The sequence below is a fragment of the Motacilla alba genome, chromosome 9 (assembly GCF_015832195.1).
Source record: "Motacilla alba alba isolate MOTALB_02 chromosome 9, Motacilla_alba_V1.0_pri, whole genome shotgun sequence".
Classification (NCBI taxonomy): Eukaryota; Metazoa; Chordata; class Aves; order Passeriformes; family Motacillidae; genus Motacilla; species Motacilla alba.
The window spans coordinates 13,801,225-13,827,522 of record NC_052024.1 but is presented as its reverse complement, the minus strand read 5'-3'; the positions used below and the strand labels follow the sequence as shown (position 1 = coordinate 13,827,522).

Below are 26,298 nucleotides of genomic sequence, written 5' to 3'. Positions count from 1 at the left end.
AGTAAAAAGTCCCAACTGACTGCTGGCAGTGTTAAGAGATGAAAATGCATGATGTTCTGTCATGCAAGCACAGATGCCCTCCTCTTGTAGTGGATATCAGCAAAAACTGATGCTGCCCAAGAGTTTGTAAGGTTGCTTGGATTCTATTTGTCTTGATAATGAAAATTCAATCCCCACATCACCAGTGCTGCAAGCTTTAAATTTGGTTGCATTTCTGTGAGAATTGTATTTCTCTGGGCCTGCGTAATGGCAAGTGCATTACGTATTAATGTATATAGATGCAATTTTATTTACTTTATATTTACATCTGTATTTATACAGTTAATTATGTATTTTATATAGACAAGTAGAAAATATTTGTATTACTCTCAACTATACTATAAATCATAGCTACAACAGCATATAGAAGTGTATACAGAAGTTCATTTGCTGCCAGGTTGTCTTTTTGGATAAAATTTTCAAATTAAAATTAAGAGATGCTTTCTGAAAACTTATTTACAAGTAAACATCATTGGCATGAACCTGAGGCACCTCTCTGAAAGTCTGCCCACATAATAACGATCAGGATGAGGTTGCTATACTAATGCAAACTGCTTTGGTTACCTGAGTCCATGGTGAAATCCACTACAAAATTCTTAGATCATTTTTTTTGCCTTCAGGTCAAGCAATATGTCAAGTGGTAGGAGATCCCCATTATTTCACTTTTGATGGAATGAAGTACACTTTTGTGGGAACCTGCACCTACACTTTGGTTGAGGTTGTCAACACTGCCACCAATGTCATTCCTATAACCATACTTGGCAAGAATGAAGACAGAGGACTAAGAGGAGCCACATACCTGAAAGAAGTCTACATTGATGTGCATGGTGTACGCATCACCCTTCAGAAAAACCAAGGAATCTTGGTAGGTGGTGGTGCTCCTTTTTTTTTTCTGGCAAAAAGTACCTTAAAATTAGCTCGCTTAGAATAGCTGTAGGAAAAAGGATCTTCACATTTCCTAAGGAACATATATGCATATGCTTGACACTTGTGGGCTCCCCCATTAAGTGGATGTCATGAGAAAATATAATTTCTCACTAGTTCCCAAGGCTTCTGGTTTGGGTTTACTGATCTATTGTCCTTTTCTTAGAGATTAAACCCAGGGCCTCCAGACCCAGGAATTGTTGCCTGAATTAAAATATGAGACTCCTCACTTTTACAGTTTTTATCAACCCAGTCACCTATAGAGAGCAGGGCATAATCTATCAGCCTAGAAGGACATGGGGAGCCATGGGAGGGAATCTGCCCCAAAGGCAAGAAAGAGCTTGCTCACCACCAGGCACCTTTCCAGCTACCTGTTAAAGGCACAGCATATGAGTCCTGCCCAGCCCTCCTCAGCTAAAAGGCTGATTCCTGCCACCCATAGCTGGAATATGCAATGGTGGAAATGTAAAGAGCTAAAACTGTCACAGAGAAATCTTCAGCACTGCTAGGAATATAGACTGTGAGTTTTCATGGAAGAATGTCCATACTGACAAATGACACGTCTCTCCAGCTGAACAATGAGAGAGTCTACACTCCAGTGCAGAACCGACTGCAAGGCGTGTCCATTGGAAATGTTGGCAGATTTATAGTAGTGGAAACTGACTTTGGTGTGATAGTGAAATATGATGGCAATCACCATCTGGAAATCACCCTCCCACGCTCTTATTTCTCACAGGTAAGATTTAGTGTACAAACATCTGGAGTTGTTTCAAACTGCTGGTTTGTGCATTTACTTCTAGTTCCTTTTATTCCTGTATTTGGCTGTTGCATCTTTCTTTGTAGCTGTATTGTACCAAATGTATTTTTTTTTCTGTTTTTTTTCTATTCACAACAGTTTCTTTGTGTTTCAGGGGAGTAGTTAAAGAAAATTACCTGTCTAGGGGAATACTTCCAACTTAGAGAAACAAACAGCTTGAAGCCCTAGGGAATCACAGATTTACTGTAATTTCTGTTTTATTTCTCCATGGGTGCAGTCAGAATGTCTGAAATGTCTGGTACAGGATTGGTTGGTGGTGGTGATTTGGTCACATTATTTCATAGGCAATGAATAAGAAGTTTTGGGGGAAGTTGATGCAAAGAGGTCATGCTTAGAATATGGCTCTTTTCCATCTGCAGGTGCACGGCATGTGTGGCAATTTCAATGGTAATCGTGAAGATGATCTGTCCTTGACCAATGGTACAATTGTCACTGCCCCACAGTTTGGAAATAGCTGGGAAGCGGAGAAAGACAGTGATAAGGGGTAAATGTTAAATAATTTTCATACCTCCCATATTCCTTCAGCAACAGTGAATTGTTTCCAATTTCTTTGACTGGCTGACAGGGAGCCATATGTGACATCCATATGTGACAGCACAGCTGAAAAAACTGTGGCCTCACCAGCCAGGGTCCATCCCACTCTACTTGAGCAAGGCAAGCAGGGAAGTCCCACAGATGGAAGCTAAGGTCAGCCTGGCTCAGTTCAGGTCACCACACAGAAATTTATAGTGATGAGATAGATCCAAGGTCAAGCTGTGAAGTCAATCCTCTAGTCAGGGTCAAGTTCAATGAGAGTAACAAGTGTCAAACACAGGTTGTCAGGCAGGTGTACTTCTGCTCAGCCTTTCATCCATTGACAGAAGGAAATCAGAGTCTCCAGCATTTTCTACTTTTCATTGGAAAGAAACTTTTCAGTTCCAGTCTGTCTTATAGCAGCTTGTGTCTGTGCTTTCTTGCAGTTGTTTGCCAGACTTAAGAGAAGATGATGAGCCTCCTTGCACTGCTGAGAATAAACAAGTCATTGAAAGACAGTGCAATGTTCTAAAATCAGACAAATTCAAAGTGTGCCATAGTCTAGTGAACCCTGACGACTTCATAGAGATCTGCATCTATGATATGTGCCAGTATGATGGCATGAAGTCTGCTCTCTGTGACATAGTTCAAGTCTATGTGGACACCTGCAAGAATCATGGAATCACCATTAAATGGAGGAATAGCACATTCTGTCGTAAGTACACAAGCAAGTGAAAAAACTGAAACCTGAATGACTGATGGCATGAAAAAATTAGCAGAATTAATGGAACAAGTAAAAGAAAATTGAATCTACATTATCACAAAATGCAATTCTACTATCACAATTCCACTGCTGCACTGAACTGTGTTCAGGTTCAGATAAACCCAGCGATAACTCAGAACTAGACAAATTATGGATATTAATGTGGAGTTAGAATGGCATTGGTAGCCAAATAAGGCATTGTAGTGAGCCTAAAATGGAGAAATAATATAACCAGAAGGCTAAAAGAAAGAAGGATACTGTGTTAGGACACAGGGCTCAATGCCACTCAACTGTGATTTGAACAAAAACTGTCAATTTGTCCAGTTATTTATTATGGACCTGTTCTCAGATGAATTTCCAGGATATATGCTTCACTCCACCCATTCAATAAAGCTACAAACACACAATATAAAAACTAGCAAAGATAATGTAGAGGGGTTTTATCTGTAGGACTGTTTTTACAATTTAGTATTATATTGTGGGATTATCAAATCATGTTGTGGAGGACAAAACAGTTAACTGGTTAAAAAGGAAGTAAGATGAATGTTTAATAGATCCATCAGAAATCCCTAGTTGCCTCCTTGCTATGAGTGGAGGAAAACACAGGACTGACAAACCTTTTCTCATGTTACACTGTTTCTTCACCTGTCCCCTTATGCATGTCTAGTCCTTAGCAGACATAGGGTTTAGAGCTAGATGAACCTGCAGTCTGACAATGCATATCTGCTGCTCTTGCATGTCTGTAGTTAAGCTAAATTTACATCTGGTTTGCGTCAATAGAGGATTGAATCTTTTAGGAAATTTGCCTTTAAGCGTCTCATTTCTAGCAGTGCCCAAAGAGGCATTTGCAGCTGAACTGGAATACTGAATCTGGTGCCAGGTGGTTCAGTCAAACCTGTAATAAAACTGAATAAACAGTGCCAGAGAGCATTCTTTGTTCCATTTTTTTGTTGTTTTGTTGTTTGGGGTTTTTTTAAGTAAAATATGAAAATAAAAACCAGGTGATGATCAAAATCAGCTATTAAAAGGCAATTCTGTACTACTGTTCCATAGGCCAAGGTGTAGCTTTCAGTGTTTGCAGTGCACTTTGTAAATGTATTTAATAAGGTTGGCTCTGTTCTCCCACACAGCATTGCCCTGCCCATCCCGGAGCCACTACGAAGACTGTGTCTCTGCCTGCCCATCAACGTGCAGTGACATTTTTGCCTCTTCCCTTTGTGAGAAGACAGAAGAGTGCACAGAGGGCTGTGAATGTGATGATAATTATGTGCTCAGCAATGGCAACTGTGTGCCTCTCAGCAGTTGTGGCTGCAGGGATGATGACAACAATTACTACAGTGTAAGTAGTTTAAGGAGCAAATCTCTGACTTTAAAACTTGTAGAAAATTGGTCTCCTGCCCATCTTAGTATGAAAGAGAGAGACAGAGAGAGAGACAGAGAGAGAGGGAGGGAGAGAGAGATCAAAGACTTCAGGATCTACCTCTTAAATACCTTTCATCTGATTAGTAAAAGCTGCTGCCTTGGGTATTAGGAGATACAGAAGCTTGTTTGGTACTTTGCACCTGAGGCCAAAACTGAGGCCTATTTTAAAACAGTCAATTGATCAGAATTATTCAGGCAGCCTGACTAGGATGAGTCCAGTTTTGTGTTCAAATTCTTATGTTGAAGACAGTAAGATAAATGGACTGAGATCCCCTCTCACAGGCTCTTGGTGAGACTACACTCAACCAAGCAGTTGTGGAATTGCCAAGTGGACAAGGTTGCACCTAGCTAGTGTCTACACCCGTGGCTTTTGAACTTCCATTGCACTGCAAAGCTGAGCACTTGATAATGTATTATTAACACAACTTGTGTCCAGGCTGGGGAGACATGGATAACTCCACACTGCACCAAAAGATGCCAGTGCCAGAAGAACGGTGTCATCAGTTGCAGGAGCTACAGCTGTGATTCTAGAGAAACCTGTGTGATCAAAGATGGAAAACACAAGTGCAATCCAACAGGTATGTGCAAACAGGTCTTCACTTGGGGTTCACTTGAGGGCTGCAGAAGGAAGGAGGATGTGGGTGTACATACTTTCTTTTATGGAATTCCATTCTTTCATTGGGAAAGAAGGAAACTCTTGACTGTTTTGTTGGCAACATGTTATTGAATACAAAAAGACCTCAGTTCTCATGACAGAAGATTCCTATTCCACGTAAAGAATTTGTAGAGGGAAATGGATACACTGTATCTGATTGTTACATCTGGTAAGCCAAAATTAAACATTGCTTTTCAATTATGCAACAACACATGGCAGAGGTTATGAAAACAACATCTCTTATTAGGCCAGTTCAAGCTGTGCTTGTGTCAGAGTCATTCATTCCTCTGCAGAGGGCCAATGTGCACAACTTAGTCTCAATAAATTCTATAAACCCTAATGTTCTGCTTCAGCTCAGTTGGCTCACAGTGGTTCTTAGCAGAGGAATGAGTTTCTCTGTCCATCTCTCCATTTGAGTATCTATTCACTAGAGTGAGCCCTCAGCCCCCGTCTTTGCTTTCAGACCTGCATGCTAGCAGCAATCATTCTTATCTAACACTCTGGATCAATCCAGGCATGGCATCTGGCACATGCACATTTAGACTGGAGAGTAATGAAGCTCTTCCCTTGCAGGTTTTGGGAGATGCCAGATCATGGGCGACCCACACTACATCACCTTTGACGGGCTGGTGCACCACTTCCAAGGGAAATACACGTATATTCTGGCTCAGAGCATCCCTGACCTGCCTGACACTCTGACACAGTTCAGCATTGAGGGCATGAACTATCCTTTACGTGGAAGTCGGCACATTACTTACCTGAAAGAGATGCTCATCAATGTTTACAACCACACAGTGAGATTCAGGCAGAACAAGCAGGTTCTGGTAAGTTCCTCCCTGACTGCAGAGCACAAGGAAGGCCCTCCCTTGGAATGAAACACTTTTGAGTGATGGACTTTTTCTTTAAAAAAATTAAAGTATTAAAGTGAACTGTATTATTACAACAGTGCTGTGAGGCAAGCACAAATGAGATTTTCAGTCATGTGGAGTCTTTTTTCTCCATAGCTATGAAAGATACAATTCTACATCAAACAAATAAATCAATAGATATAGTTTTAGCAATGAAACCCCAAATATCCCAAGGCTTACAATAAAGCCACACCAATTTTTATCAGTGGTAAGGAAAGGTTTGTTTTATGCTAGGATAATTTAATTTCCTTCCTCTTTATTGGTGTGTAAGAGCATACATAGCTGCTATATTACATTTTTAGCTCAATAGAAATTTCTTTGGATGATGTCAAAGTACTGTGTTCAGATCACTTTCCTCAATACATGATTTTGTTAACTTCAAAAAAATAAATGCTGTTATTTTATCTGATATATTTATCATAAAACCAGAGAAGTATTGGATTGTAGCATTGACCTGTACAGAAACCAGATTTTAATTTGGCCTATATAGAATGAATTTTATTTTTTTCGTTCCTTGTTAGTTGGATGGTGTGAGAGTGAGGCCCCCTGTTCGACCTCATGAAGGTATTCGTATATATCAGAGGACAACAAGAATTTACCTGGAGACAGATTTTGGCTTGTACTTGAGCTTTGATGGCCATCAAAATGCAGGTAAGTGATGCTATAAAACTTTGCAGAAATATTTATGCACAGCCCCCAAAAATATTCTCATTCCAGACGCAAAATTTGAAATCTTCACCCTTTGCTCTTATGGTCCTTTTTTATATAAAATACCATAAAACAACCAGAAAAGACCAGAAATAAGTGTTTCCCAGGAACCAGAAAAAAACATAAAACTGGCATTTCTCTATCTGGATCCCACTGAACTTAGGAGAAATGAGATATAGAGTCAGACTGTCATATAGTTGTTTCATGTTAAGTAAGGTCTGAATGATAAAAACAATAGCAAATCACTTTAAATTGTTAATTGGGATGATGGGGCAAAATCTGGATCTGCCCCAGTGCCAGCTGAACCCAGCCACATGAGTTGTAGGATTGAGATCCTCGAGCTATACACTGTGAGTGTATCATTTTGCATGCTTCCTCCCAAGCCTACTCCAGATAATCCCATTCTTTAGTGTTTGTCAGGACTTCACATGGCCTATACACAAGCCACTCACGTCAGCTGGACACATGGTACCTCCTCTGTTCAAAGCAGAGCTACTCCTGATTTACAGCAGCATATAGCTGTAGTATTTCTGAGTGCACGGTGAAAGTGCCAGGCTATGTATTTACGTGGGTGTCTTTCCAAACCCTGAAATTCCAAGTGCAGAAAGCAAATGTCTGTCTATAGAAATTCCATTTCTCAGTGATCAAGTGCATTGTAAGTGAAGAGCAAAAAGGTGGGGGATGCATTCCCTTCATTGCAAAGCAGTAAGCAATATGCACTAAAAGCACCCAGGCAGTGATATCATGTTACATAAAAACTTGTGAAAAATTACTTTTTTCATGATCCACATTGCAGAGCACAGAAACTGTGAATACATGTATGAACAGGCATGTTCAGGGCTGTGCTCTTATGCTACGTATTAAGCCCATGTCATATTACCACCTGCAATCTGAATCATGACATGTGGCACTTGACATTTATTTCTACCTCTTCCATACACTCAGTGGCAACAATTTCTGTGTAACAGCTTTTTTTCCTTCTGACTTTGCCTAGACATAAAGCTGGCTACCACCTACAGAAGCAGAGTAGAAGGTCTGTGTGGTGACTTTGATGGGAGATACAGAAATGACTTCAAAAACCCAGATGGTGTTTGGGTGAGGAATGTGAATGTATTTGGTGAAAGCTGGAAAGTTCCTCTGAAAAGAAGCTCTCGTCTCAGGTACTTGATTTTCTATTTAATATCCACAGCAAGCACTGCCACTAGAAGTGAGTGAATTAAGTAATAGTTAACCTCTAGGAATAACTACACTGTCTCATTTCTCTTATCTCTCTTCTTCCCTTCGTTTGTGTGTATGGACTTTTCCTGCTCATCACTAAGGTGAACTATCAGCGCCCTTCTATCTGGCCAAAAGAGGGCTGAACTGTCACTGCACAACTCCAGTATCACTCTTTAGAGTCACAGCCATTACAACTGTTAGGGCACAGGGGTGAATAACATCTTTGCCACACTCATGTTTCCTGACAAAGATAAATACATTTGCTAGATGAGCCTGAGTGAGTGCAAATCCTGATTCAGAGTCAGTGTTTCCTCTGGAACATGAAGGTAGCTTTGAAATCCCGCAACATAAATTCACAGTTCCTCCCGTAAAAGGTTCTTGAAGAGTCTGATTTTCTTGCTTTCATGGCTATCTATTTTGTTTTCTGCCAGTACACAAAAAGTAAGTACGTTCTTTTCACCGTACATGAGCATAATATTTGTGGTCAGGAAAATTCTCTGCTAGTTAGTCCTTACACAACACTGAGAAAAGTTTTTCTTGTTTCTTTGATGTTTCCTTCCTTCCTGCCTTCCTGCCTTCCTTCCTTTATTCCTGTTGCTTTGAAAGCCCTTTGGAAATTGCTTAGCCAGTAACACATTGCTTTTTTGGAAAGTAAATGGAACTGTATTAGCTGTCTGGGTATATTTTGGCTGCAAAAATTTGTCTGCCAGAATAGCAGAAAACAGTATACAGGGCAGTGTTGAGCATAAAGGGGCTCTGGAGTCTGTGCCCATAGGAAAATTCTGGCATTTCAGGCATGCAGCCAGTTGTTCAGTGAAAGTGAACATATATCCAAGAAACAGGACTTTATTCCAGCTGCACCCTTCTGACTAACATTCAACTTTTGTTGAATAGATTGGATGTAGGAGGCAATGGATAAGACATGTATCATGCAGAATTTCCAAAGAGAAAACTACAGATATCCCATTTACTTTAATGTTCCATAAATCTCTGAGATGGTAGGAAGTGTTCCAGTACATCTTTGATTTGCTATATCTCCTTCCCATTCAGGATAAAGCATGAAAGATAAATAAGCTTACATTTACACCACAAGGCAGAAGTATTCTTGCAGTGTTGCTCAGAGTGTAGTACCATGAATGCTGGATGTTCACAGAACACTGATGATTTCATAATGACTTCATTTACAGACGAGATGTCAACTCAGAAAATGAGGCTGAAGAGGAACCAGATCCAGGGCTTTTCCAAGGTTGCAATGAAAATCAGCTGCAGCAGCAAAACACAACTTCAAAGTGTCAAATCCTGACTAACTTGAATGGTCCTTTTGCCAAGTGTCATTCTGCAGTCCAACCAGACTTCTATTTCACGTAAGTGTCTGCTGCAGACAGTTGTTCTCCCCATTTCCAAAATAATTTTGGCAATAGTTTCTGACAAGACCTATCTTCAGTCATCTGGAATCTCCAGGCTATTAATAGGAGCTGAAGATAGTAAATGTCTTTGTAGAACTGGACCCAGTGATTCCATAATTGATGTATTTACATCCCCTTATTTATTTTTAAATAGTTGTAATTATCTTTCTTTCATCTATTCAGCGTTTCACTTCTCTGCTAGTTCTACAAAGCAGCTTTCCTCTTTTCCCACCCAGATAAAGCATACGTGTTAAGCATTATTCCTGTAGCCTGGAATTTCCAATGTGCTCACAGTTCTCATCCACACTCAGTGAGAATTTAGAACCTGGGTCTCTTGGGTAGCAGTTCTAGCTCCATAAAATTTGTATTGTGCCATAGCCAAAGGCTGAAGCAGTCAGTGACACTTCTTGAATTTTTCATGGAGAAGTACAAAAACCAGATTAGTGAAGATTAACTAACCTGATACCTTCAAGAAAGTTCCCTCTGCTGTGTTTCAAGGTTGCTCTGCCTCCTACATATACAATTCCAACACACCTAATTCTGAGCTGCATTCATCCCCACATTCATCTTTCATGCTTCATCCATCATCAGTCACAAATTTGCCAAGTAGCTGCCAGTTTTCTTTAGTTACCGAGTTGTACCTAATATTTAAAGACAGATAATGCTCACCCCAAAGTCCCTCTTATCTGGGAGAAGAATGTTACAGTACTTTATGCCAAATAAAGTGGACCACTATCCATATTCTTAACATAAGCCTACTTCTCTCCTCACTCTAGAATTTGGTTGGGCATCCTGCTCTACCTGCTTAGTGGTTGCCCTGACTTTTCTAAGGTCCTGAATATTTGCTGATTCCATTCATCTTGGATCTCAGTACCTCTGAAAATCAGGCCGGGAATACTCAAATGATGAGCAAAACTGAGAAGATAGCACTGGCAGACAATCACTTGATAAAACAGAATTCTGTGTCAATATTCATGGCAGAGGGACATGGGGAGGGTACCCATGTATCAAAAGAGGCATGTAGTTCAGCTGTAGGACTTAGCAGCACTAAAAAGTGCTGTATAAGGAAGATGTATCCTGTAACAGAAGCAGAGGGCAAAGAAGAACTTACTGTGTTAAGTCAGGTAACTGTTTAGTACTTGGTCCAAGGGAGGCTTAGATAGCCTATGAGGAAAACTTTCAATTTAGGGCCATAGTTTAGTAGTGGGCCTTGTAGAGTTAGGTTAAAGGTTGGGCTTGATGATTTAGAGGCCTTTTCCAGCTTTCAAGATGATATGATCCTATCCAAGATGAAATGATCCTATCCTACACCTCGCACAGCAGCAGCAGCTGCACAACAAATGACTTGATCTTCCCAATCACACGCTTAGGGTGTCTTGTATTCCTCTGTTTCCTGTCAGCCAGATAGTTTTGTTGGAAAACTAACTCAGAGTCAGGCAGAAAAGCAGATGAAAACAACCAATAACAAATGTACTGGGAATTAATGTTTTCTCATGTTGCACATAGGAGCTGCCTGTTTGATATGTGTGTGGAAGGAGATGAGGTTGCTATCTTATGTCGCAGTCTGGAGGAATATGTGCTGGCTTGTCAGCAGCAAGGAGTCAGCATGGATGGCTGGAGGCAACAGACAGACTGTGGTAAGCACAGGAAGAAACAGAAAGTAGGGATTCTACCTACAGGACTCTTAAAATTTGAAGTTTAAGCCTTTTCCTATATCATATCTTCTCAGGGAATAAAAACATTGACTCACTCTTCACAGTTAAGCACACTTGTTTTTCTGCCCTCTCTTCTGTGTCCTATGCTGACTTTTGCATTTAAACCCCAGCTTTGAGAGATACTTTGGAAATCAGAGCTCTCAACTCCCTGTCATCAGAAGTTTTGTGAGTGAAAAGATGTCCCCATTCCCAATGGGACAAAAAGTTTCAATTTTGGAGACCATCACAAGCTACAAATCTGAAGGCAAAACATTTCATTTCACATTCTCTTTAAATCTACAAAATATTCTAATTATCTTTTTTTGCCTGTGAAATTTCAAGATTTAAAAAAAAAAAACAGATTCAACTGAAAACCCAAAACTTTTCAGACTAAAAAAATGCTGAAATAAGACTTAAAATCACCTCAAACATATTTTTCCTCATTTTATTTTTAAGTTTGGAGATTCATCAAACCATGTTTTCCCTGTGCATGCTATGGTTAGATGACTTTGTATTTCTGGTGAAACACAGAAATACACCACTTCCCTAAGTGGTGGAACAGCTCTGGCACTTGCAAGGATGGCAACCCTGAATGTGTGAGAAGTTGTTTTGAGAGCAGTGTATACCAGCAACAAGAGCACAGTATACAGATGGCTTTGATGATGCATTTCCTGACTTTGGAGTGCTTTACTTAAAACTTCAGAGCTCTTATATATGTATGCACATCTGTGTGAGTGTATTTATCATATTGCCTCCTACACGATGGATCAGAGAGGGAATTCTGTTAGGCAGTAACACACAGCAGCCTGGTATAACTGGACTCCTTATTTTTACAGGTATGTCATGTCCTCCCAACAGCAAGTACAGCTCATGCATGTCTGCGTGTCCAGCATCCTGCAACGACCTGACCAGCCCCTCTGAGTGTGAATCACCCTGTGTTGAAGGCTGTGAATGTCTCCCTGGTTATGTTCTCAGTGGCTTTGACTGTGTGCCTTACAAACAGTGCGGCTGCACATACCTTAACAAATACTATGAGGTACGGTCTCTCTGTGGGTCAGACAGCTCCCACAGCACTAAACAGTATTTTCTCTTGTTAGTTATTTTGACCATCTCCTCACCATCCTCAGCATGTAATTTTGCAGTAGAAACATTAGAAACAATAAGCAATTGTTTAATGAAATTCTGGTTTCTGGAGAATGGGAAGAGAGGTTGAGATCTCTTGGTCTCCCTCTGAAACTCTGAAATGGTAGCATTTCCACATTGCCTTGGAGGTATGATGTAATTCATCTGCCACTCATCCCAACAGTTGCCCATATTTGGTTGCACATGTACCCTGCCTGGGGCTAGGATCTTATGCCCCAAACTCTTCTTTTGCTCTCTTTCTTGAGCCATCCTCAAGTTTCAGAGAGCTGCATTAATAAGCTGCTTGCTTTGGTTTTGTTTTTTTTTTTTGCAAACTACTTAAAAAAAAACCCATCTGCCCTATTGCCATTCATCAGGAAAGCACTGGAGAGAGCACAATGAGGGTTCCAGTGCTACATTCATGTTTTTTCTGGCTGATTTTATTTGACCTTTTTTAAACATCTAACTCCTGTTTTTCCAGATTGGAGAAATATTCACCACTGATGACTGCTCTCAGAAATGCCAGTGCACAGAAAGCTCCACTGTTTTCTGCTTTGATGAAGTGTGTGGGTCTGGAGAAATCTGTGGCATTTCAAACTACAGTCGTGGATGCTACAGGAGTGAGTCAACCACTATCACATTGTCTTTGATGCTGTGAAGTCTTGACTAACTTTAAAGGGCATTGGGTTAGGGATAGTTGCAAGGGAGAGTGTATAGAAGAAAACCATGCAAAGGATCTTGCTCTGTTGTTTCACTGGAGAAACAGTGTTTCTTTCCCTTTTTCGTGTTGTCAGATAGAAGAAACATGCTAAAATACAGGCGATGTGCAGATTTGGAGTCAGCGTAATCTAAGCAAGAACAGTTTTCTTCAGGGTTGGATTATCTGAGAGTCAAGTGTTTCTCCTTTTTTCCCAGGTGGCCCATGTATGCCAAATCCTTGTAAGAATGATGGCATTTGCTCTGAAACGTCCAACAGCACCTCCCTCCACTTCTGTGAATGTTCAGAACTCTACACAGGACCAAACTGTGAGGCTGAAAAAATAGGTAATAAAACTATTCTGGATTTCTCTGTCTGCATTAAACACATCATTTTCAAAAATGGATGTTGTTGTGGAGAAGAACTGGCCTTGCTCCTCATTTTCATGATGTAGGTTAGTAACCCAGTGGGTGAGAGCCTGTGCTCATCCAAGCAGAGAGAAGGGTCAGAAGTCCAGTGGAGAGGTACCAGAAAGCAGGACAGCAGGGCTTGGTACAGCACACAGGACCTGGGGCTGACACCACTCCAGAAAGCCACAGAGAGCACAAAAAAACCAAACAGACAGAAAAAGGTGGAGAAAAACCATTTCTGTTCACAGCACAGTTAGCTTTCAGTGACAGAGCTCTTGTTTGTTCTTCAGCTGAAGACCCTGCCACAGGGGATTCGGACCACACCGTTGCCATTGTCATCGGAGTTGTGGCAGGTGTAGCTGTTCTGGTCATTCTCATCTCCTCTACAGTGTACCTGTTCAGGTAAGGCTTTTCCCAGCTTTGCTACATTCAGCAAAGACACCTCTTTTAGCACCTGTTAACCTCAAAACTCTCATCAGTCACATAGCTGCAAGAGCAGAAAGGAACCACAGCATTGGAGAGCTCTTCTGAGGAATGTGAGGGAAAACTTAACTTTTATTATCAGGAATGAACACATTCCATTTCTTTTACACAGGGCATATGCATCACTTATCATAAAACTCTAGCTTCTCCAAAACCCAGTTCTGCTCATGCTCACAGCATTGTTTGATCTCTCACTATAAATAAGAATTGAAATTAAAATAGGCTGTTCTTTTTTTTTCCCCATTGTACAGAAGGAAGAGAAAGGCGGATTCAGTTATTGTAACGAGGGATCCTTCTATGAAAGGGTCCAGGGATAAACTGGATGCCAGAGTACGTGAGCAAGATTATGGCTGCATCGTGAACCGTGCATTTGATCAAAATGAATCCCCAAATACACACCTATAGTTAACAATATTATTCCTATTAATTTGTCATACTTTTAGTCTGTATTTTAATCATATTTGTAATATTTTGAGAAGAAATAATAATAAATTTATCATTGCAAACCTTTGTAATTGTTCATTTAAAATAGCTCTCAGATCTCACATTGTAGGCCCAAAATTAAATATGTTCTGATTGAAGAGACTGATGGAAGAGACTGTTGTCTTCAAAGGATGTTTGAAATGCATAAATTCCAGACAGACCTTGATGGCACAAATGTACTGCTCAACATGACATACACACCTTGGAGAGATGTACAAACCATAGGCTGATGTGGTCAGAATTCAAACTGAAAGAGAGTAGGTGAAGGTTAGACATCTGAAAGTAGGTTTAGGTTAGATCTTAGAAAGAAATTCCTTACTATGAGGGCAGTGAGGCACTGGAATGGGTTATCCAGAGAAGTTGTGGATGTCCTGTCCCTGAGAGTGTTCAGGGCCAGGTTGGACAGAGCTTTGAGCAGGCTGGTCTAATGAAAGGTGTGCCTGCCCATGGCAGGGGATTGGAATGGGATGATCTTTAGGTGTCTTCCAACCCAAACCATTCCATGATTCTATGAACTAGTTACAGCATCCCAGGCAGATCTTCATGAGATCTTATCCAAATCCTTCCATGGGGAGGCGATTAGTTGACTGACATCTCTTCTGGCAAGGCATGTCCAACTGGGGAGAGAAAGAAACAAGACACTGAGCTCACCTGAGGACAGATGTAATAAAAAGGAAGACCTCCATTATCCTCTCAGAGTGGAGAGGACAAGAAGCAGGATTGTCATCAGTCCCCAACCTGTGGCGACTACATAAGAGCATAACATAACAAAAACTTTCTGAAGAATGAGATCATATCATAATGTCTCCTTGGGAGTCTTTGCAAACTCAGAAGCTGCCACACTGATGAATGTGAGAGGAGCTTTGCACGAACTCAGCCCCAGACCATACCTAGGACTCCCCTACATCAGGAGACCAAAGGTATTTGCAGCAATGCCTAGTTACATGCTGTGTGTGAGACATACCCCAACACAGACCACTCACAATGCTCAGGGACTGAAGCATTGCCTGAGCCTTGTCCAAGCCCAGAACAGATGAGCAGGACTATGAGTGAAGCTTTGAGACATAAACACCACGAAAATATTTCTGGTGCTTTCCCAGTTCCTTGTGGGTTACTTTCTGATTGTTGAGGAAGACATATACTGCAGGTAGCTCAGTGTGCAGCTGCAGTGTAAAATGCAGACTGAGCTCTGGGTGGCAAGGCCTGGCTGAACTGATGCACACCATTTACATAACAAAGGGCAGGGGGACCTGTGACACAAGCACATGTACAGACACCCAGAGATACTGCAGGAGCTGAGGACCGCAGACTGTGAGGGTACAAAATTCACAGGGCTTCTTTTTTTGGGGTTCCTCCTTGGAGGAATCCAGCTTAAGTTGTTGCTTTGTTGTTGCACCACAATAATTTATTTTAAGGATCCAGATGTTTGAGACTCTGCTATGGCAAACCTGGGGCTGTGCAGGTGAGAAAATTTTGGATGTGTGAGTGTGAGGTGCACAGGGAGTCAAGGGAAGCACCTCAAAGGCACTCTGACAGGGCCTCAGTCCCAGCTCAAGTGCAGCAAGTGTGACTGCCAGAGTGGGTCCCGGATGGTTGGACAGGAGGGTTTCCTTAACTGGACTTGCTGTTTTTTCTTCTGTAATGCTTATTATTATTTTATTGCCCTTTTTCCTTTCCCTTGTGCCCATAAACTCATGTGTACCGTTAGCCAGAGAAGTATTTGCAGTCTCCGTGGTGAGTTAGGTTATTCTGGTCCATTCAAGAGCATGCCAGCTGTCCGTACACACAGGCTACATCTATTTTGCAAAGGGTATGAATAGAAAGGGCCTTTCAACCTCATTACACAATGAAAATGAATCAGTGAGAGAGGCCTACTCGTGCACAAACAGTCTGTCAACTTTATGCTGGAATTTCACTGTGTTTATAATGCCATCTTTGCTGCCTGTTCAGTGGCAGTTTCTACTGCGCTCTCGCGCCTGCCACAGCGTGATTCGTGACTGCCGAGCAGCGCTGACCTCACTCACCTCCCTTTGCCCTGGGTGGGAGCACAGGCCAGTCCCTCCCCTGCAGGATCCTGGCCCAGGCTCCCCCAAGCAACAGGACCCTGCTGTGCCCAGGTAAAGCAGATATCTGGGTTCCCATGTATATGTTTGGGGTTTTTTCCATACAATAAGAATTGCCTTGGTGATTAAATTTCCACTGCAAATCTTTGCAAATAGTTCAGATTTAAAGAAGGGGATGATACAGAAAGCAGAACTGTTGTTCAATGCTCCTCTGAATTAACAATTAATGTCACTGGAAGGCGGAAAGATGGCAAATCTTCTACTGCTGTCATCTTTTATATCAACCAGCTTGCTAGCCTGACTTTTGAAATGCAAGGCTTTAAAAACTGCTTAGTTCAACGTACCCAGAGGACATTTTTCTCATTAGTTTTAGCACACTGTAAGTGTAAAGCAGTAGCAGTAAAGGAGATGGCAGTACGGGCTCAGCTGTACTTATCTCTTGGACCAGGACCCTGGCAGAACACAATCATGAAATTCCTCTGCTGTCTCAGAGGCCACGTTATAAAAACACATCCTGAAAATCCCTTTGCCCTAAAATTACTTCGCTCAGAGCTCCACCTCCTTTGTTTCTCATCACGGTGAAGAAGGAGGACGGCAGCACCGCGTTTTTCTCTCGAAAGTGAGGGATGGTCACTCACCGCTCGGCCGAGCGGGACCGGAGCCACTCCGCGGCTGGAGGGGCTCGAGGAGCTGCAGAAGGCTCCGGGAAAGTGGCACTGGCACGTCCTCCTCGGGGACAGGATCGGATTTTCCAGTAAACCAGTGGTTTTGGTAACAAGCTCGAGAGCGGAGCGTCCGGATGGGAGGGGCGGTGGGAGGGAGAAGGCGGGGGCGGTGGGACGGGACGAGATGGAAGAGGAGACGGACAGGGTAGCTCTCGGTCAGCGTCTCCCGTGAGCACAACAGGATCGACGCAAGCGCCATCTTCATCCTATTTATAGCGGGATCAGCGGGCCGGGAGCCCGGCCACGGCAGCGGCGGGACAGGCACCGGGGTGAGCGGAGCTCGGGGATTGCGAAGGGGAGTTCCCAGCGGGATGCGGCCCCTCCAGGCTGCCGGCGGCGGGCGCGGCTGTGCCGGGCGGCCGGAGGTGCCGCAGAGCCCGGGCACGGCTCGGCCCCGCGGGCAGCCCCGGGCAGCCGCGTCCCGGCAGCGGAGCGGGCCCGGCCCGGCCCCGGCGGAGCCCCGAGCGGAGCGCGGCCGGGAGGGGAGCGCGGGCCCCGCGGGCGGGCGGGGGCGGCCGGGCACGGCGGCGGCAGCCGGACGCCCGCCCGGCCCGGCCCCGGCCCCGGGCGGATGCGCTGCCTGCGAGCGGGGCCGCCGCTCCGGCAGCCGCTGCCCTCGGCGCCCGCCGCTGACACCCTCCGTGCCCGCGCTCCCGGCAGCCGCCCCTGCACAGCCCTCGCCTCCCCGCCGCCTCTGCCCTGCGCTCGGCCAGCCCAGCTGCAGCTGCACGGCCTGACTGCACCAGCCCGAGATGGCAGAAGGCAGGCGCGACCCCCAGCCCGGGGACCTGATCGAGATCGACCGTCCAGGTTACCAGCACTGGGCCCTGTACGTGGGGGATGGATATGTCATCAACGTCACACCTGTAGGTAAGGCTTGTGCCGCCTGGCAAGGTGCAGAGAGGGTGATGGGATGTCCAAGGAGCCCTGTCTCCCTCCATGTCCTGCTGCTGGCAGACGCTGTGTGTGTAGCTGTCCTTTCCAGGAGCAGAGGAAACCCATCTGAGGTTGTGAAGAGGCCAGAAAGGGTCTGCCTGCCTGTGTTATCTCCTCCTTGCCTTCCCCAGATGAAGGAGCTCCATCTCTGTCAGTGAGCACCACATCAATATTCACCAAAAAGGCCAAGGTGAAGAAGCAGCTCCTGAAGGTGGTGGTGGGAAATCATAAATGGCGTGTCAACAACAAGTATGACCGCTCCCGCACTCCTCTGCCTGTGGAGGAGATCATCCGGCGTGCTGAGCAATGGATTGACGAGGAGGTGACATATGATGTGCTTACCAGCAACTGTGAGCACTTTGTGACAGAGCTCCGCTACGGTGAAGGAGTGTCTGACCAGGTGAGTGGCACGGGCTGAGCCCCTGGTGCCTCCCAGAGCCCCTCCTGGCTGCTGGCTGTGAGCCGGGCACTGGGACACAGCCTGCAGCCTGCATGGGCACAGCCCAGTGCCAGGCGTGGGCTCCAGAGCAGCGCTGCCTCCCCAGAGCCCCTGGCCCTGGAGGGTCACTGTGCTCTGTCTGTGTCCTGACAGCGCCCTCTCACTGAGTGCCACCTCCTCGGGGTACAAACCTGGCTGCTACCCCATTCTGCTTTTGGGGCACATGCCTCTCACTGATTTTTTTACCCTCATTATCCCTGCCTTATCTTTGTTATCATGATGGGGGGAGTAAACATAACTGCTCCTCATGTTTTCAACCTGTCTTTTGCTTTCCCTTTTATAGGTCACAAAAGCAGTAATTGGTACTACAGCAGCTGTAGGAGGTATCATTCTTGCTGGTCTTGCCACTGTTGTTGTGAAGGGCTTGTTTGGGGACTCATCCAGAAGAGAGAGAAAGTACTACTGATGAGCTCTCAGGAGGAGCTCAGGCCAAGGCAGGGAAAGCTCCTGGCCACAGCAGTCACTGGTCAGCTTTTGCTGCACCTGTCATCAAGGCTTCCTAGCAACTATGCCACCCTTGCTGTAAACATTAAATAATATTCTTACAATAAATAATTAATATTTAATTAAATAAAATGTCAAAAATCCAAACTTTAATTGCCTAAAAATCTTCTTTTGTCTAACTTTGCATCCAAGTTCAACTGTTCAGCCTTGCTCTTCCCTGCTGTATCATTAAGAAATAAAAAGTCAAGATTGGCACCATTTAAGGTGACCTCTGGCAGCACTAGGCTGGTTGCCATTTCTACTTTTATTTCATTGCCTGTGATGATTTTTTGTGGTAGTCTGGGCGCATTTGCACTGTCTGGGCACATTGCACAAAGCCTGGGTGCAGGCTTTGCATCCGTTTTCATAAATTGGTTCCTTCCTGTAGGCTTTTTCTGTATATCTGTGATTTTAACCTCAACTTTCAAAAAAAGTCAAAAAAGTACTGCTGAGGGTTTTCCAGGTGAGGCTCTATGTAGGTGGGAAAGCCCTGGCTGCAATGTCTGCAAAGGAGCAGGAAGGGCATGTGCAGGGTCTTGAGCCTGTACTTGTGCTGCTTAAACTGAGAAACTCTGGGGAGGTCGGAGGGAAGGTCTTATAAGCTGTACCCTTCGGAGTTTTACAGGGGTGTTCTGGTTTTGGCATGATGCTGTTTTGCTTGGTTTTTCCCTGCCTACAAAGTGTTTACAAATGTACTGAGCCACAGCATTTCCTTGTCACAAAGCTGATGTGTGCATTGTCTTGGAAGAAAACTCCTCAGGCTAAGTGTGCTTCATTGTCCTTTCTCTGGAGCATCTGCCTTAAGTGTTTGGAAGCAGGTTGCCTGCATCCCCCCTGTGAGACACACAATCCTGGGTTGCTTTTCCTACAGGCAATTGCCTGGGCTGCAGGGACAGCTGAGAGCAGAAGAGCTGTGTGTGAGGGGCTGGCTGGTTTTGTCTGCTCTGAGCAGCTTGTCCAGGTTTAACCGCAGCCAGCAGCAAAGCACCAGGCAGCCACTCACTCACTGCCCTGGCAGCCCCATCAGAGAGGGAATCAGAGGAGTTGAAGTGAAAACCTTGTGGCTTGACAAAAAGATGGTTTAGTAGGTAACCCAAAGCTCTGCATTAAAGGAAAGAAATCAAGGAATTAACTTACTGCTTTTTATGATCAGTTTTACAATGTTTGAAATAAACAAGACAAGATTTCCAGTTGTATTTTGTACTGCCCTTTTTTATTACATCTGAGTAAAGTTCTTAGCTTTAATGTAGGAGAATACATCATAATGAAACTGAAAGTGAAAGTCTTCAGAATTCCTGGAAATGCATTTGAAACTTCTATCATGGGCAAGCTATTTAGGTGGTTATACTGTAACCCATGAGCTTTAACCTTTCTGCACTCAGAGCATTCTCTCTGCACACCCTGACAAGGGAGCACTGTGTGAGGGCAGCAGATGGACCTTTCACATCTCTACTTCATCCTGGAATACAAGAGAACTGGCACTATTTTGTCTGGAGAATTGTCTTGCTGTTTATGAAAGCTGCAACATTTCACAGAGTGCAGCAGTTTGCAGTTGTCCTGGGCATCTCTTTGCAGTCAGGGTGATGTTGCTCATTAGGGGATGCCTTTCCTTGGAGCCTGGTGGGTGCATTGACAGGATTTGGTGGAACACTGCCCAAACCATGTGGTGAGAGTGTGAGCAGGAGCAGCAAAATCCATCAGTTGCTGCATTCTGCACTTCTGAGCCTTTCTAGGAAATGCTGGCAAGGCCTGAGACCTGCTCAGGTTGCCATGGAGTAGAGTCAAGGCTGTTCTTTTCCCGAAGGCTGAGAGAACTCTCATTGCCTGTGCTGTGGGGCACACCCAGCACAGGCACAGTGTGTCCCTAAAAAGAATGGCATTTGTAGGACCTTAAACAATCTGAATGTGGTGCACATCAGAGGATGAAAACCTGGGCTCATTCGGTACAAGACAGGGAAGCCTCAGCATTGTGCAGCACTGAGTCTGGCTCAAGGGCCTCACCTGGTCCTCCTCATTCTGTTTGTAGGTGGGGAAATGTAAATCTAATTCATCAAGTTGTTCCTGCAAAGTTTTTTGCATTTATACCAGGCTGTTTGCACCGGCCATTCACATCCTCTCTGTGTTTGGTACTGGTTGAGTGCCATGCAAGGCAGACTATAAACATGATCCAGAGGTTGCTTTTTTGGGGGATGATATCCTGCCATATATACGGGAGCAGAGTCAGGGTTGTTGCCTGCCATGGAACAGAAGCACATCTTGAGGGCAGGGGCATCTGGCAAAGAGGGGGTGGCCCAACTTCCATGGAGGCAGGACCAGATTTTTCACCCAACGGTGGTTTTGGCAACAAGCTCGAGAGCAGAGCCTTCCTGGAGCAGGTGGCGGGTGTGCCCCGGCGGGCTGGCTCCGGGCTAAAGCCGGCAGTGACCCCAGCGGGTTACACCCAAGCGCCCCGTGCTCCCTATATATAGCGGGTACAGGGGACTTTGAGCCCGGCCACGGCAGCGGCGGGACAGGTGCGGAGGTGAGCGGGGCTCGGGGGATGCGAGCGGGCGTTCCCAGCGGGATGCGGCCCCTGCAGGCTGCCGGCGGCGGGCGCGGCTGTGCCGGGCGGCCGGAGGTGCCGCAGAGCCCGGGCACGGCTCGGCCCCGCGGGCAGCCCCGGGCAGCCGCGTCCCGGCAGCGGAGCGGGCCCGGCCCGGCCCCGGCGGAGCCCCGAGCGGAGCGCGGCCGGGAGGGGAGCGCGGGCTCCGCGGGCGGGCGGGGGCGGCCGGGCACGGCGGCGGCAGCCGGACGCCCGCCCGGCCCGGCCCCGGCCCCGGGCGGATGCGCTGCCTGCGAGCGGGGCCTTTCGCTCCCTCGCCCTGCGCCGGCCCCGGGCGGTAGCGGCCCCGAGCCGGCTCCGGCCGAGCGGAGCCGCCGCTCCGGCAGCCGCTGCCCTCGGCGCCCGCCGCTGACACCCTCCGTGCCCGCGCTCCAGGCAGCCGCCCCTGCACAGCCCCCACTGCCTCTGCCCTGCGCTCGGCCAGCCCAGCTGCAGCTGCACGGCCTGACTGCACCAGCCCGAGATGGCAGAAGGCAGGCGCGACCCCCAGCCCGGGGACCTGATCGAGATATTCCGGCCAATTTATGACCACTGGGCCCTTTACATGGGGTATGGATATGTCATTCACGTGACAGGTACGGCTATTGCAGACTGGCAAGGTGCAGAGTGGGTGTTGAGATGCCCCAAGCGCCCTGTCTCCTCTACGGCCTGGGTGTGGATGCTGTGTGTGTAGGTGTCTTTTCCGGGCTGAGTCAGAAACTCATCTGAGGTCCTGGAGTGGCCAGAGAGGGTCTGCCTGACTGCCTGCCTTATCGCCTCCTTGGTTTCTTCAGATGAAGGGTCCTCATCTGTTTTGGCTAGCAGCGCATCAGTATGTACTGGAAAGGCCAAGGTGAAGAAGGAGCCCCTGGAGAAGGTGGCTGGAAATGATCAATGGCGTGTCAACAACAAGTATGACCGCTCCCGCACTCCTCGCCCTGTAAATGAGATCATCCGGCGTGCCGAGCAATGGATTGACAGGGAGGTGCCCTATAATGTGCTTAACAGAAACTGTGAGCACTTTGTGACAGAGCTCCGCTACGGTGAAGGAGTCTCTGACCAGGTGAGTGGCACGGGCTGAGCCCCTGGTGCCTCCCAGAGCCCCTCCTGGCTGCTGGCTGTGAGCCGGGCACTGGACACAGCCTGCAGCCTGCATGGGCACAGCCCAGTGCCGGGCGTGGGCTCCAGAGCAGCGCTGCCTCCCCAGAGCCCCTGGCCCTGGAGGGTCACTGTGCTCTGTCTGCCCCCTGACAGCGCCCTCTCACTGAGTGCCACCTCCTCAGGGTACAAACCTGGCTGTCACCCCATTCTGCTTTTGGGGCACATGTCTCTCACTGATTTTTTTATCCTGATTATCCCTCTGCTTTTCTGTATTATCATGCCCAGTGGGTTGTTAATTTAAGTAAGAGCTCCTCATGTTTCCAGCCTGTGTTTTGCTTTCCCTTTTATAGGTCCAAGATGCAGTTAATGATGGCACTCGAGCAACACTCATAGGTGCTGTTGCTCTTCTTGCTGCTATGGCTGCGAGGGCATTGCTCAGGATGTAGTGCTACTGACTGGTTGTCAGGAAGAGCTCAGAGCAAGGCAGAGGGTGATCCTGGCCACAGTGGTCACTGGTCAGCTTTTGCTACACACACCATCCAGGCTTACTAGCAACTATGCCACCCTTGCTGTAAACATTTAATAAGCCTTAATTAAATGTCTGAAATCCACACTCATATTTCCCTGAAATTCTCGTTTATCTATTTGAGTAAAGCTTTGTTTGCAAGTTTAACAATTCAGCCTTGCTTCTCCCTGCCATCGCAGTCATGAATAAAAAAATCAAGATTGTCACCATTCAAGGTGATTGCCAGCAGCTGTAGCCTGCATTGCCGTGTGATTTTTTATTTTATTGTGTGTGATGGTTATTGTAGTAGTCTGGAAGAAATTGCAAGCAAGTTATCCGTTCCTTCCCCATCCCACACACCTCCCCTCGAGTGCTTTGCTGAGCATGGGTGCAGATTTCTCCTCCTGATTTGATCAGCTAGCTCCTGGAGGCTCTTTCTGTGTATCAGTGCAATAAAAAGGACCAGTGAGGGTTTACCAGCTGAATCCTGGTGTGTGTGGGTGTTCTGGCACAGAAGACAGAATTCTGCTAAGGAACACGGGAACCTTCCTGGAAGAGAAAGAAGACCCCTCCCTCCATATGATTCTGACCTCGTAAGTAGGGGGCTTTCAGGCAGAGATGTTGGAAGAGGAATCAGCGTTCCTCACTAGGAAATGTTCAGCCCAGCGGGGATGATGTGCCAGGGATATGAGCCAATTCCCTTACAGGATTCATTCACCAGCCATTCACACTCTCCTATTCCCAGCGTCTTTACCAGGACAATGGGAAAAGTTCTCTATGAAGCCTAAATTTGTAAGAGTAGGAAAGCCCTGGCTGCCAGGTCTGCAAAAGGACCGGCAGAGAATGTGCTGTGCCTTGAAACCTTAGGCAGCTTGTGCTGCCTAAACTGAGCAGCTCCTGGGAGCTGGGGAGAGAGGAAGCGAGGGCAGGTCTTACAGGCCACATCCTTCTGTGTTTTACAGGGTCATTCTGATTTTGGTGCAATCGTGTTTTGCTCAGTTTTTACCTGCCTACAAAGTGTTCCTTTCCCGGGCTCTTCTGGCGCTCTTTGGCAGCAGCAGACCCCCAGTGTGGGGGGATCTGATAGGAAACCCCAGCTGCCTTTTTCTCAATCAGCTCTTTCTTCCACTGTGCTGTCAAAATTTCCCACTTCACCCTGTAAGTGCAGGGATTCTTGGTCTTGAACCTGCACAAGCCTGCTAGGTGATTTTTATGATCACTCCCAACTCTCAACACAATTTTAGGATTCTGCTCTTTCAGCTGCCAGAAAAATACTGAAGGGCTTAAAGAATTACAAAGGCAGCAAGGGGACTTTGGCACTTGGAGCTGTGGCCATTCTCTCTTCAGTGACCAAATGTTGATTCCAAAGTGTTCATAAGCATTCTAAAGCACCAGATCCATCTTTTCCCAGCCAGCAGGAAGGCAAAGCCAGGGTCCCTGCAGTGCTGGGGGTGAGGCATGTGAAGAATGAGCAGTGCAGCACCTATGCTTCATCTCCCAGTGTGCTGAGCCACACCATTTCCTTGTCACAAAGCTGATGTGTGCATTGTCTTGGAAGAAAACTCCTCAGGCTAAGTGTGCTTCATTGTCCTTTCTCTGGAGCATCTGCCTTAAGTGTTTGGAAGCAGGTTGCCTGCATCCCCCCTGTGAGACACACAATCCTGGGTTGCTTTTCCTACAGGCAACTGCCTGGGCTGCAGGGACAGCTAAGAGCAGAAGAGCTGTGTGTGAGGGGCTGGCTGGTTTTGTCTGCTCTGAGCAGCTTGTCCAGGTTTAACCGCAGCCAGCAGCAAAGCACCAGGCAGCCACTCACTCACTGCCCTGGCAGCCCCATCAGAGAGGGAATCAGAGGAGTTAAAGTGAAAACCTTGTGGCTTGACAAAAAGATGGTTTAGTAGGTACATGAAAAGCTTTGCAAGCAAGCAAAGAAAAAAATTAATTCTTTGCTTTTGTTAAATATAAGTTTTACAATGTTTGAAATAACCAAGACAAGATTTCCAGTTGTTTTGCTGCTGTCCTTTTTTATTACATCCCAAACTTTTATTTAGTTTTAATACAGGAAAATACAATATAATCATAAAGAAACTGAAACTCCTTTATGGTTTTCTGGAAATGGAATCAAGATGTTTTTTACAGCTATACCAGTTAGGTGGTTTTCCAGTTGGCAATCAGTACAGTCAAAGCTGTTCTTTTCTCAAAAGTTGAAAAAGAAAAATCCGTGTATGTGCTCTTAGGCAGAGCCAGGACGGGTGCTGCCCCTCCCTAAATGGAGGGGCTTTTGTAGGGATTTCAGCCATGTGAATCTGGTTCCCATCAGAAGATGAAAACTTGAACTGAAGCCGCAGCATCGTGCAGCTCCGAGCCTGGCTGTAGGGTCTCACCTCACTCTCTTTACTGTGTTTGCAGGTGGGTTAACATAAATCTAATCCATGCTCTTTGCTGCACAGGCTTGAGCATTTGTACGGGGCCAATGCAAATCCCTCTGCAGCATCTTCTGCCATTTGTGGTACCGTCTGTTTGACTGGTACCTGTTACAGATACATATTATATTATTGGCTTTTCGCAAATATTAAAATGGATTTTATATGGGTGATGTTAAAGTAACTTTGTTATAAAGATATAGTTTTTATTTCTGTTGTTAAGCTTAGACATAGTAGTGAAATAGCTATGTGTGTGGTAAAATGCCTGCTTGGATGAGATAACATCCAATGAACATAGGATGAGGACACCTGCTACAGATAAGCCAACTATCAGCACTCACTGTCTGAAGGCAATGTGGACCAGGGCCCAAACTGGAAATGATAAAGAGAAGGAGCCAAAGCCACAACCAAGAAACATGCATGCTCTGGCAAAGAAGATCTGAGGAGGGGCCATGTGAAATAGTTTATGGAATATGTAAACTAGTTATGCATAAAGGTCTATAAGTATGCAACAGGCTGATGTAAGGAGAAAAGGTATTTAAGAGATATTCCCAAAGGTGACAGTGTGCTCTTGGCTGAGTTCCAAGATGCACCTGGCCATAATAACCTTTGCTCTATGGTCCTTATCGCCTATTGTCCTTTATAAAACTTATAAATTTTCACTGGAGAGTGAATGTATTTTTCACAGTACCCAAGCCAGGTTTTAATCAGCATCCACGGGTG

General features: G+C 45.6%; 3 protein-coding genes across 7 annotated transcripts in view; all 3 read left to right on the top strand.

The window, feature by feature from the left end:
• Positions 1–14,289, top strand: part of LOC119704622 (IgGFc-binding protein-like) — a 54,710-nt gene extending 40,421 nt beyond the window's left edge. Inside the window, exons 59-74 of the mRNA XM_038146113.1 lie at positions 660–904; positions 1,535–1,699; positions 2,140–2,264; positions 2,740–3,008; positions 4,187–4,395; positions 4,915–5,056; positions 5,707–5,957; positions 6,563–6,692; positions 7,744–7,909; positions 9,155–9,331; positions 10,880–11,010; positions 11,904–12,103; positions 12,671–12,809; positions 13,105–13,233; positions 13,587–13,698; positions 14,031–14,289. Of these exons, the coding sequence (XP_038002041.1) occupies positions 660–904; positions 1,535–1,699; positions 2,140–2,264; positions 2,740–3,008; positions 4,187–4,395; positions 4,915–5,056; positions 5,707–5,957; positions 6,563–6,692; positions 7,744–7,909; positions 9,155–9,331; positions 10,880–11,010; positions 11,904–12,103; positions 12,671–12,809; positions 13,105–13,233; positions 13,587–13,698; positions 14,031–14,184 (2,744 nt within the window). The 3' untranslated portion in view covers positions 14,185–14,289. The remainder of the gene's footprint in view (positions 1–659; positions 905–1,534; positions 1,700–2,139; positions 2,265–2,739; positions 3,009–4,186; positions 4,396–4,914; positions 5,057–5,706; positions 5,958–6,562; positions 6,693–7,743; positions 7,910–9,154; positions 9,332–10,879; positions 11,011–11,903; positions 12,104–12,670; positions 12,810–13,104; positions 13,234–13,586; positions 13,699–14,030) is intronic.
• Positions 14,290–16,950: 2,661 nt separating this feature from the next.
• Positions 16,951–20,160, top strand: LOC119704497 (phospholipase A and acyltransferase 1-like). Of its 3 annotated transcripts, XM_038145851.1 has the most exons (5): positions 16,958–17,096; positions 17,267–17,319; positions 17,711–17,920; positions 18,118–18,386; positions 18,769–20,160. In XM_038145851.1, exons 3-5 carry the CDS (start codon positions 17,803–17,805, stop codon positions 18,889–18,891), a joined length of 510 nt encoding a protein of 169 aa, XP_038001779.1. In that variant the 5' UTR covers positions 16,958–17,096; positions 17,267–17,319; positions 17,711–17,802; the 3' UTR covers positions 18,892–20,160. The 3 variants fall into 3 exon arrangements, with proteins under 3 accessions (XP_038001780.1, XP_038001779.1, XP_038001778.1); XM_038145852.1 differs by lacking the exon at positions 17,267–17,319 and having other exon boundaries at positions 16,951–17,096; XM_038145850.1 differs by lacking the exon at positions 16,958–17,096 and having other exon boundaries at positions 17,157–17,319; positions 18,769–19,184.
• A 913-nt stretch (positions 20,161–21,073) lies between these two features.
• Positions 21,074–23,659, top strand: LOC119704499 (phospholipase A and acyltransferase 3-like). Of its 3 annotated transcripts, XM_038145853.1 has the most exons (4): positions 21,074–21,489; positions 21,946–22,145; positions 22,344–22,612; positions 23,001–23,659. In XM_038145853.1, exons 2-4 carry the CDS (start codon positions 22,034–22,036, stop codon positions 23,094–23,096), a joined length of 477 nt encoding a protein of 158 aa, XP_038001781.1. In that variant the 5' UTR covers positions 21,074–21,489; positions 21,946–22,033; the 3' UTR covers positions 23,097–23,659. The 3 variants fall into 3 exon arrangements, with proteins under 3 accessions (XP_038001781.1, XP_038001782.1, XP_038001783.1); XM_038145854.1 differs by lacking the exon at positions 21,074–21,489 and having other exon boundaries at positions 21,944–22,145; XM_038145855.1 differs by lacking the exon at positions 21,074–21,489 and having other exon boundaries at positions 21,954–22,119.
• The last annotated feature ends 2,639 nt before the right edge of the window (positions 23,660–26,298 follow it).

Coding starts and splice junctions, on each gene's coding strand:
- LOC119704497 (XM_038145852.1), top strand. CDS start 17,803: ATGGCAGAAGGCAGGCGCGACCCCCAGCCCGGGGACCTGATCGAGATC. Junction 17,921..18,117: donor CATCAACGTCACACCTGTAG/GTAAGGCTTGTG, acceptor TGCCTTCCCCAG/ATGAAGGAGCTCCATCTCTG. Junction 18,387..18,768: donor GTGAAGGAGTGTCTGACCAG/GTGAGTGGCACG, acceptor TCCCTTTTATAG/GTCACAAAAGCAGTAATTGG.
- LOC119704499 (XM_038145853.1), top strand. CDS start 22,034: ATGGCAGAAGGCAGGCGCGACCCCCAGCCCGGGGACCTGATCGAGATA. Junction 22,146..22,343: donor ATATGTCATTCACGTGACAG/GTACGGCTATTG, acceptor TGGTTTCTTCAG/ATGAAGGGTCCTCATCTGTT. Junction 22,613..23,000: donor GTGAAGGAGTCTCTGACCAG/GTGAGTGGCACG, acceptor TCCCTTTTATAG/GTCCAAGATGCAGTTAATGA.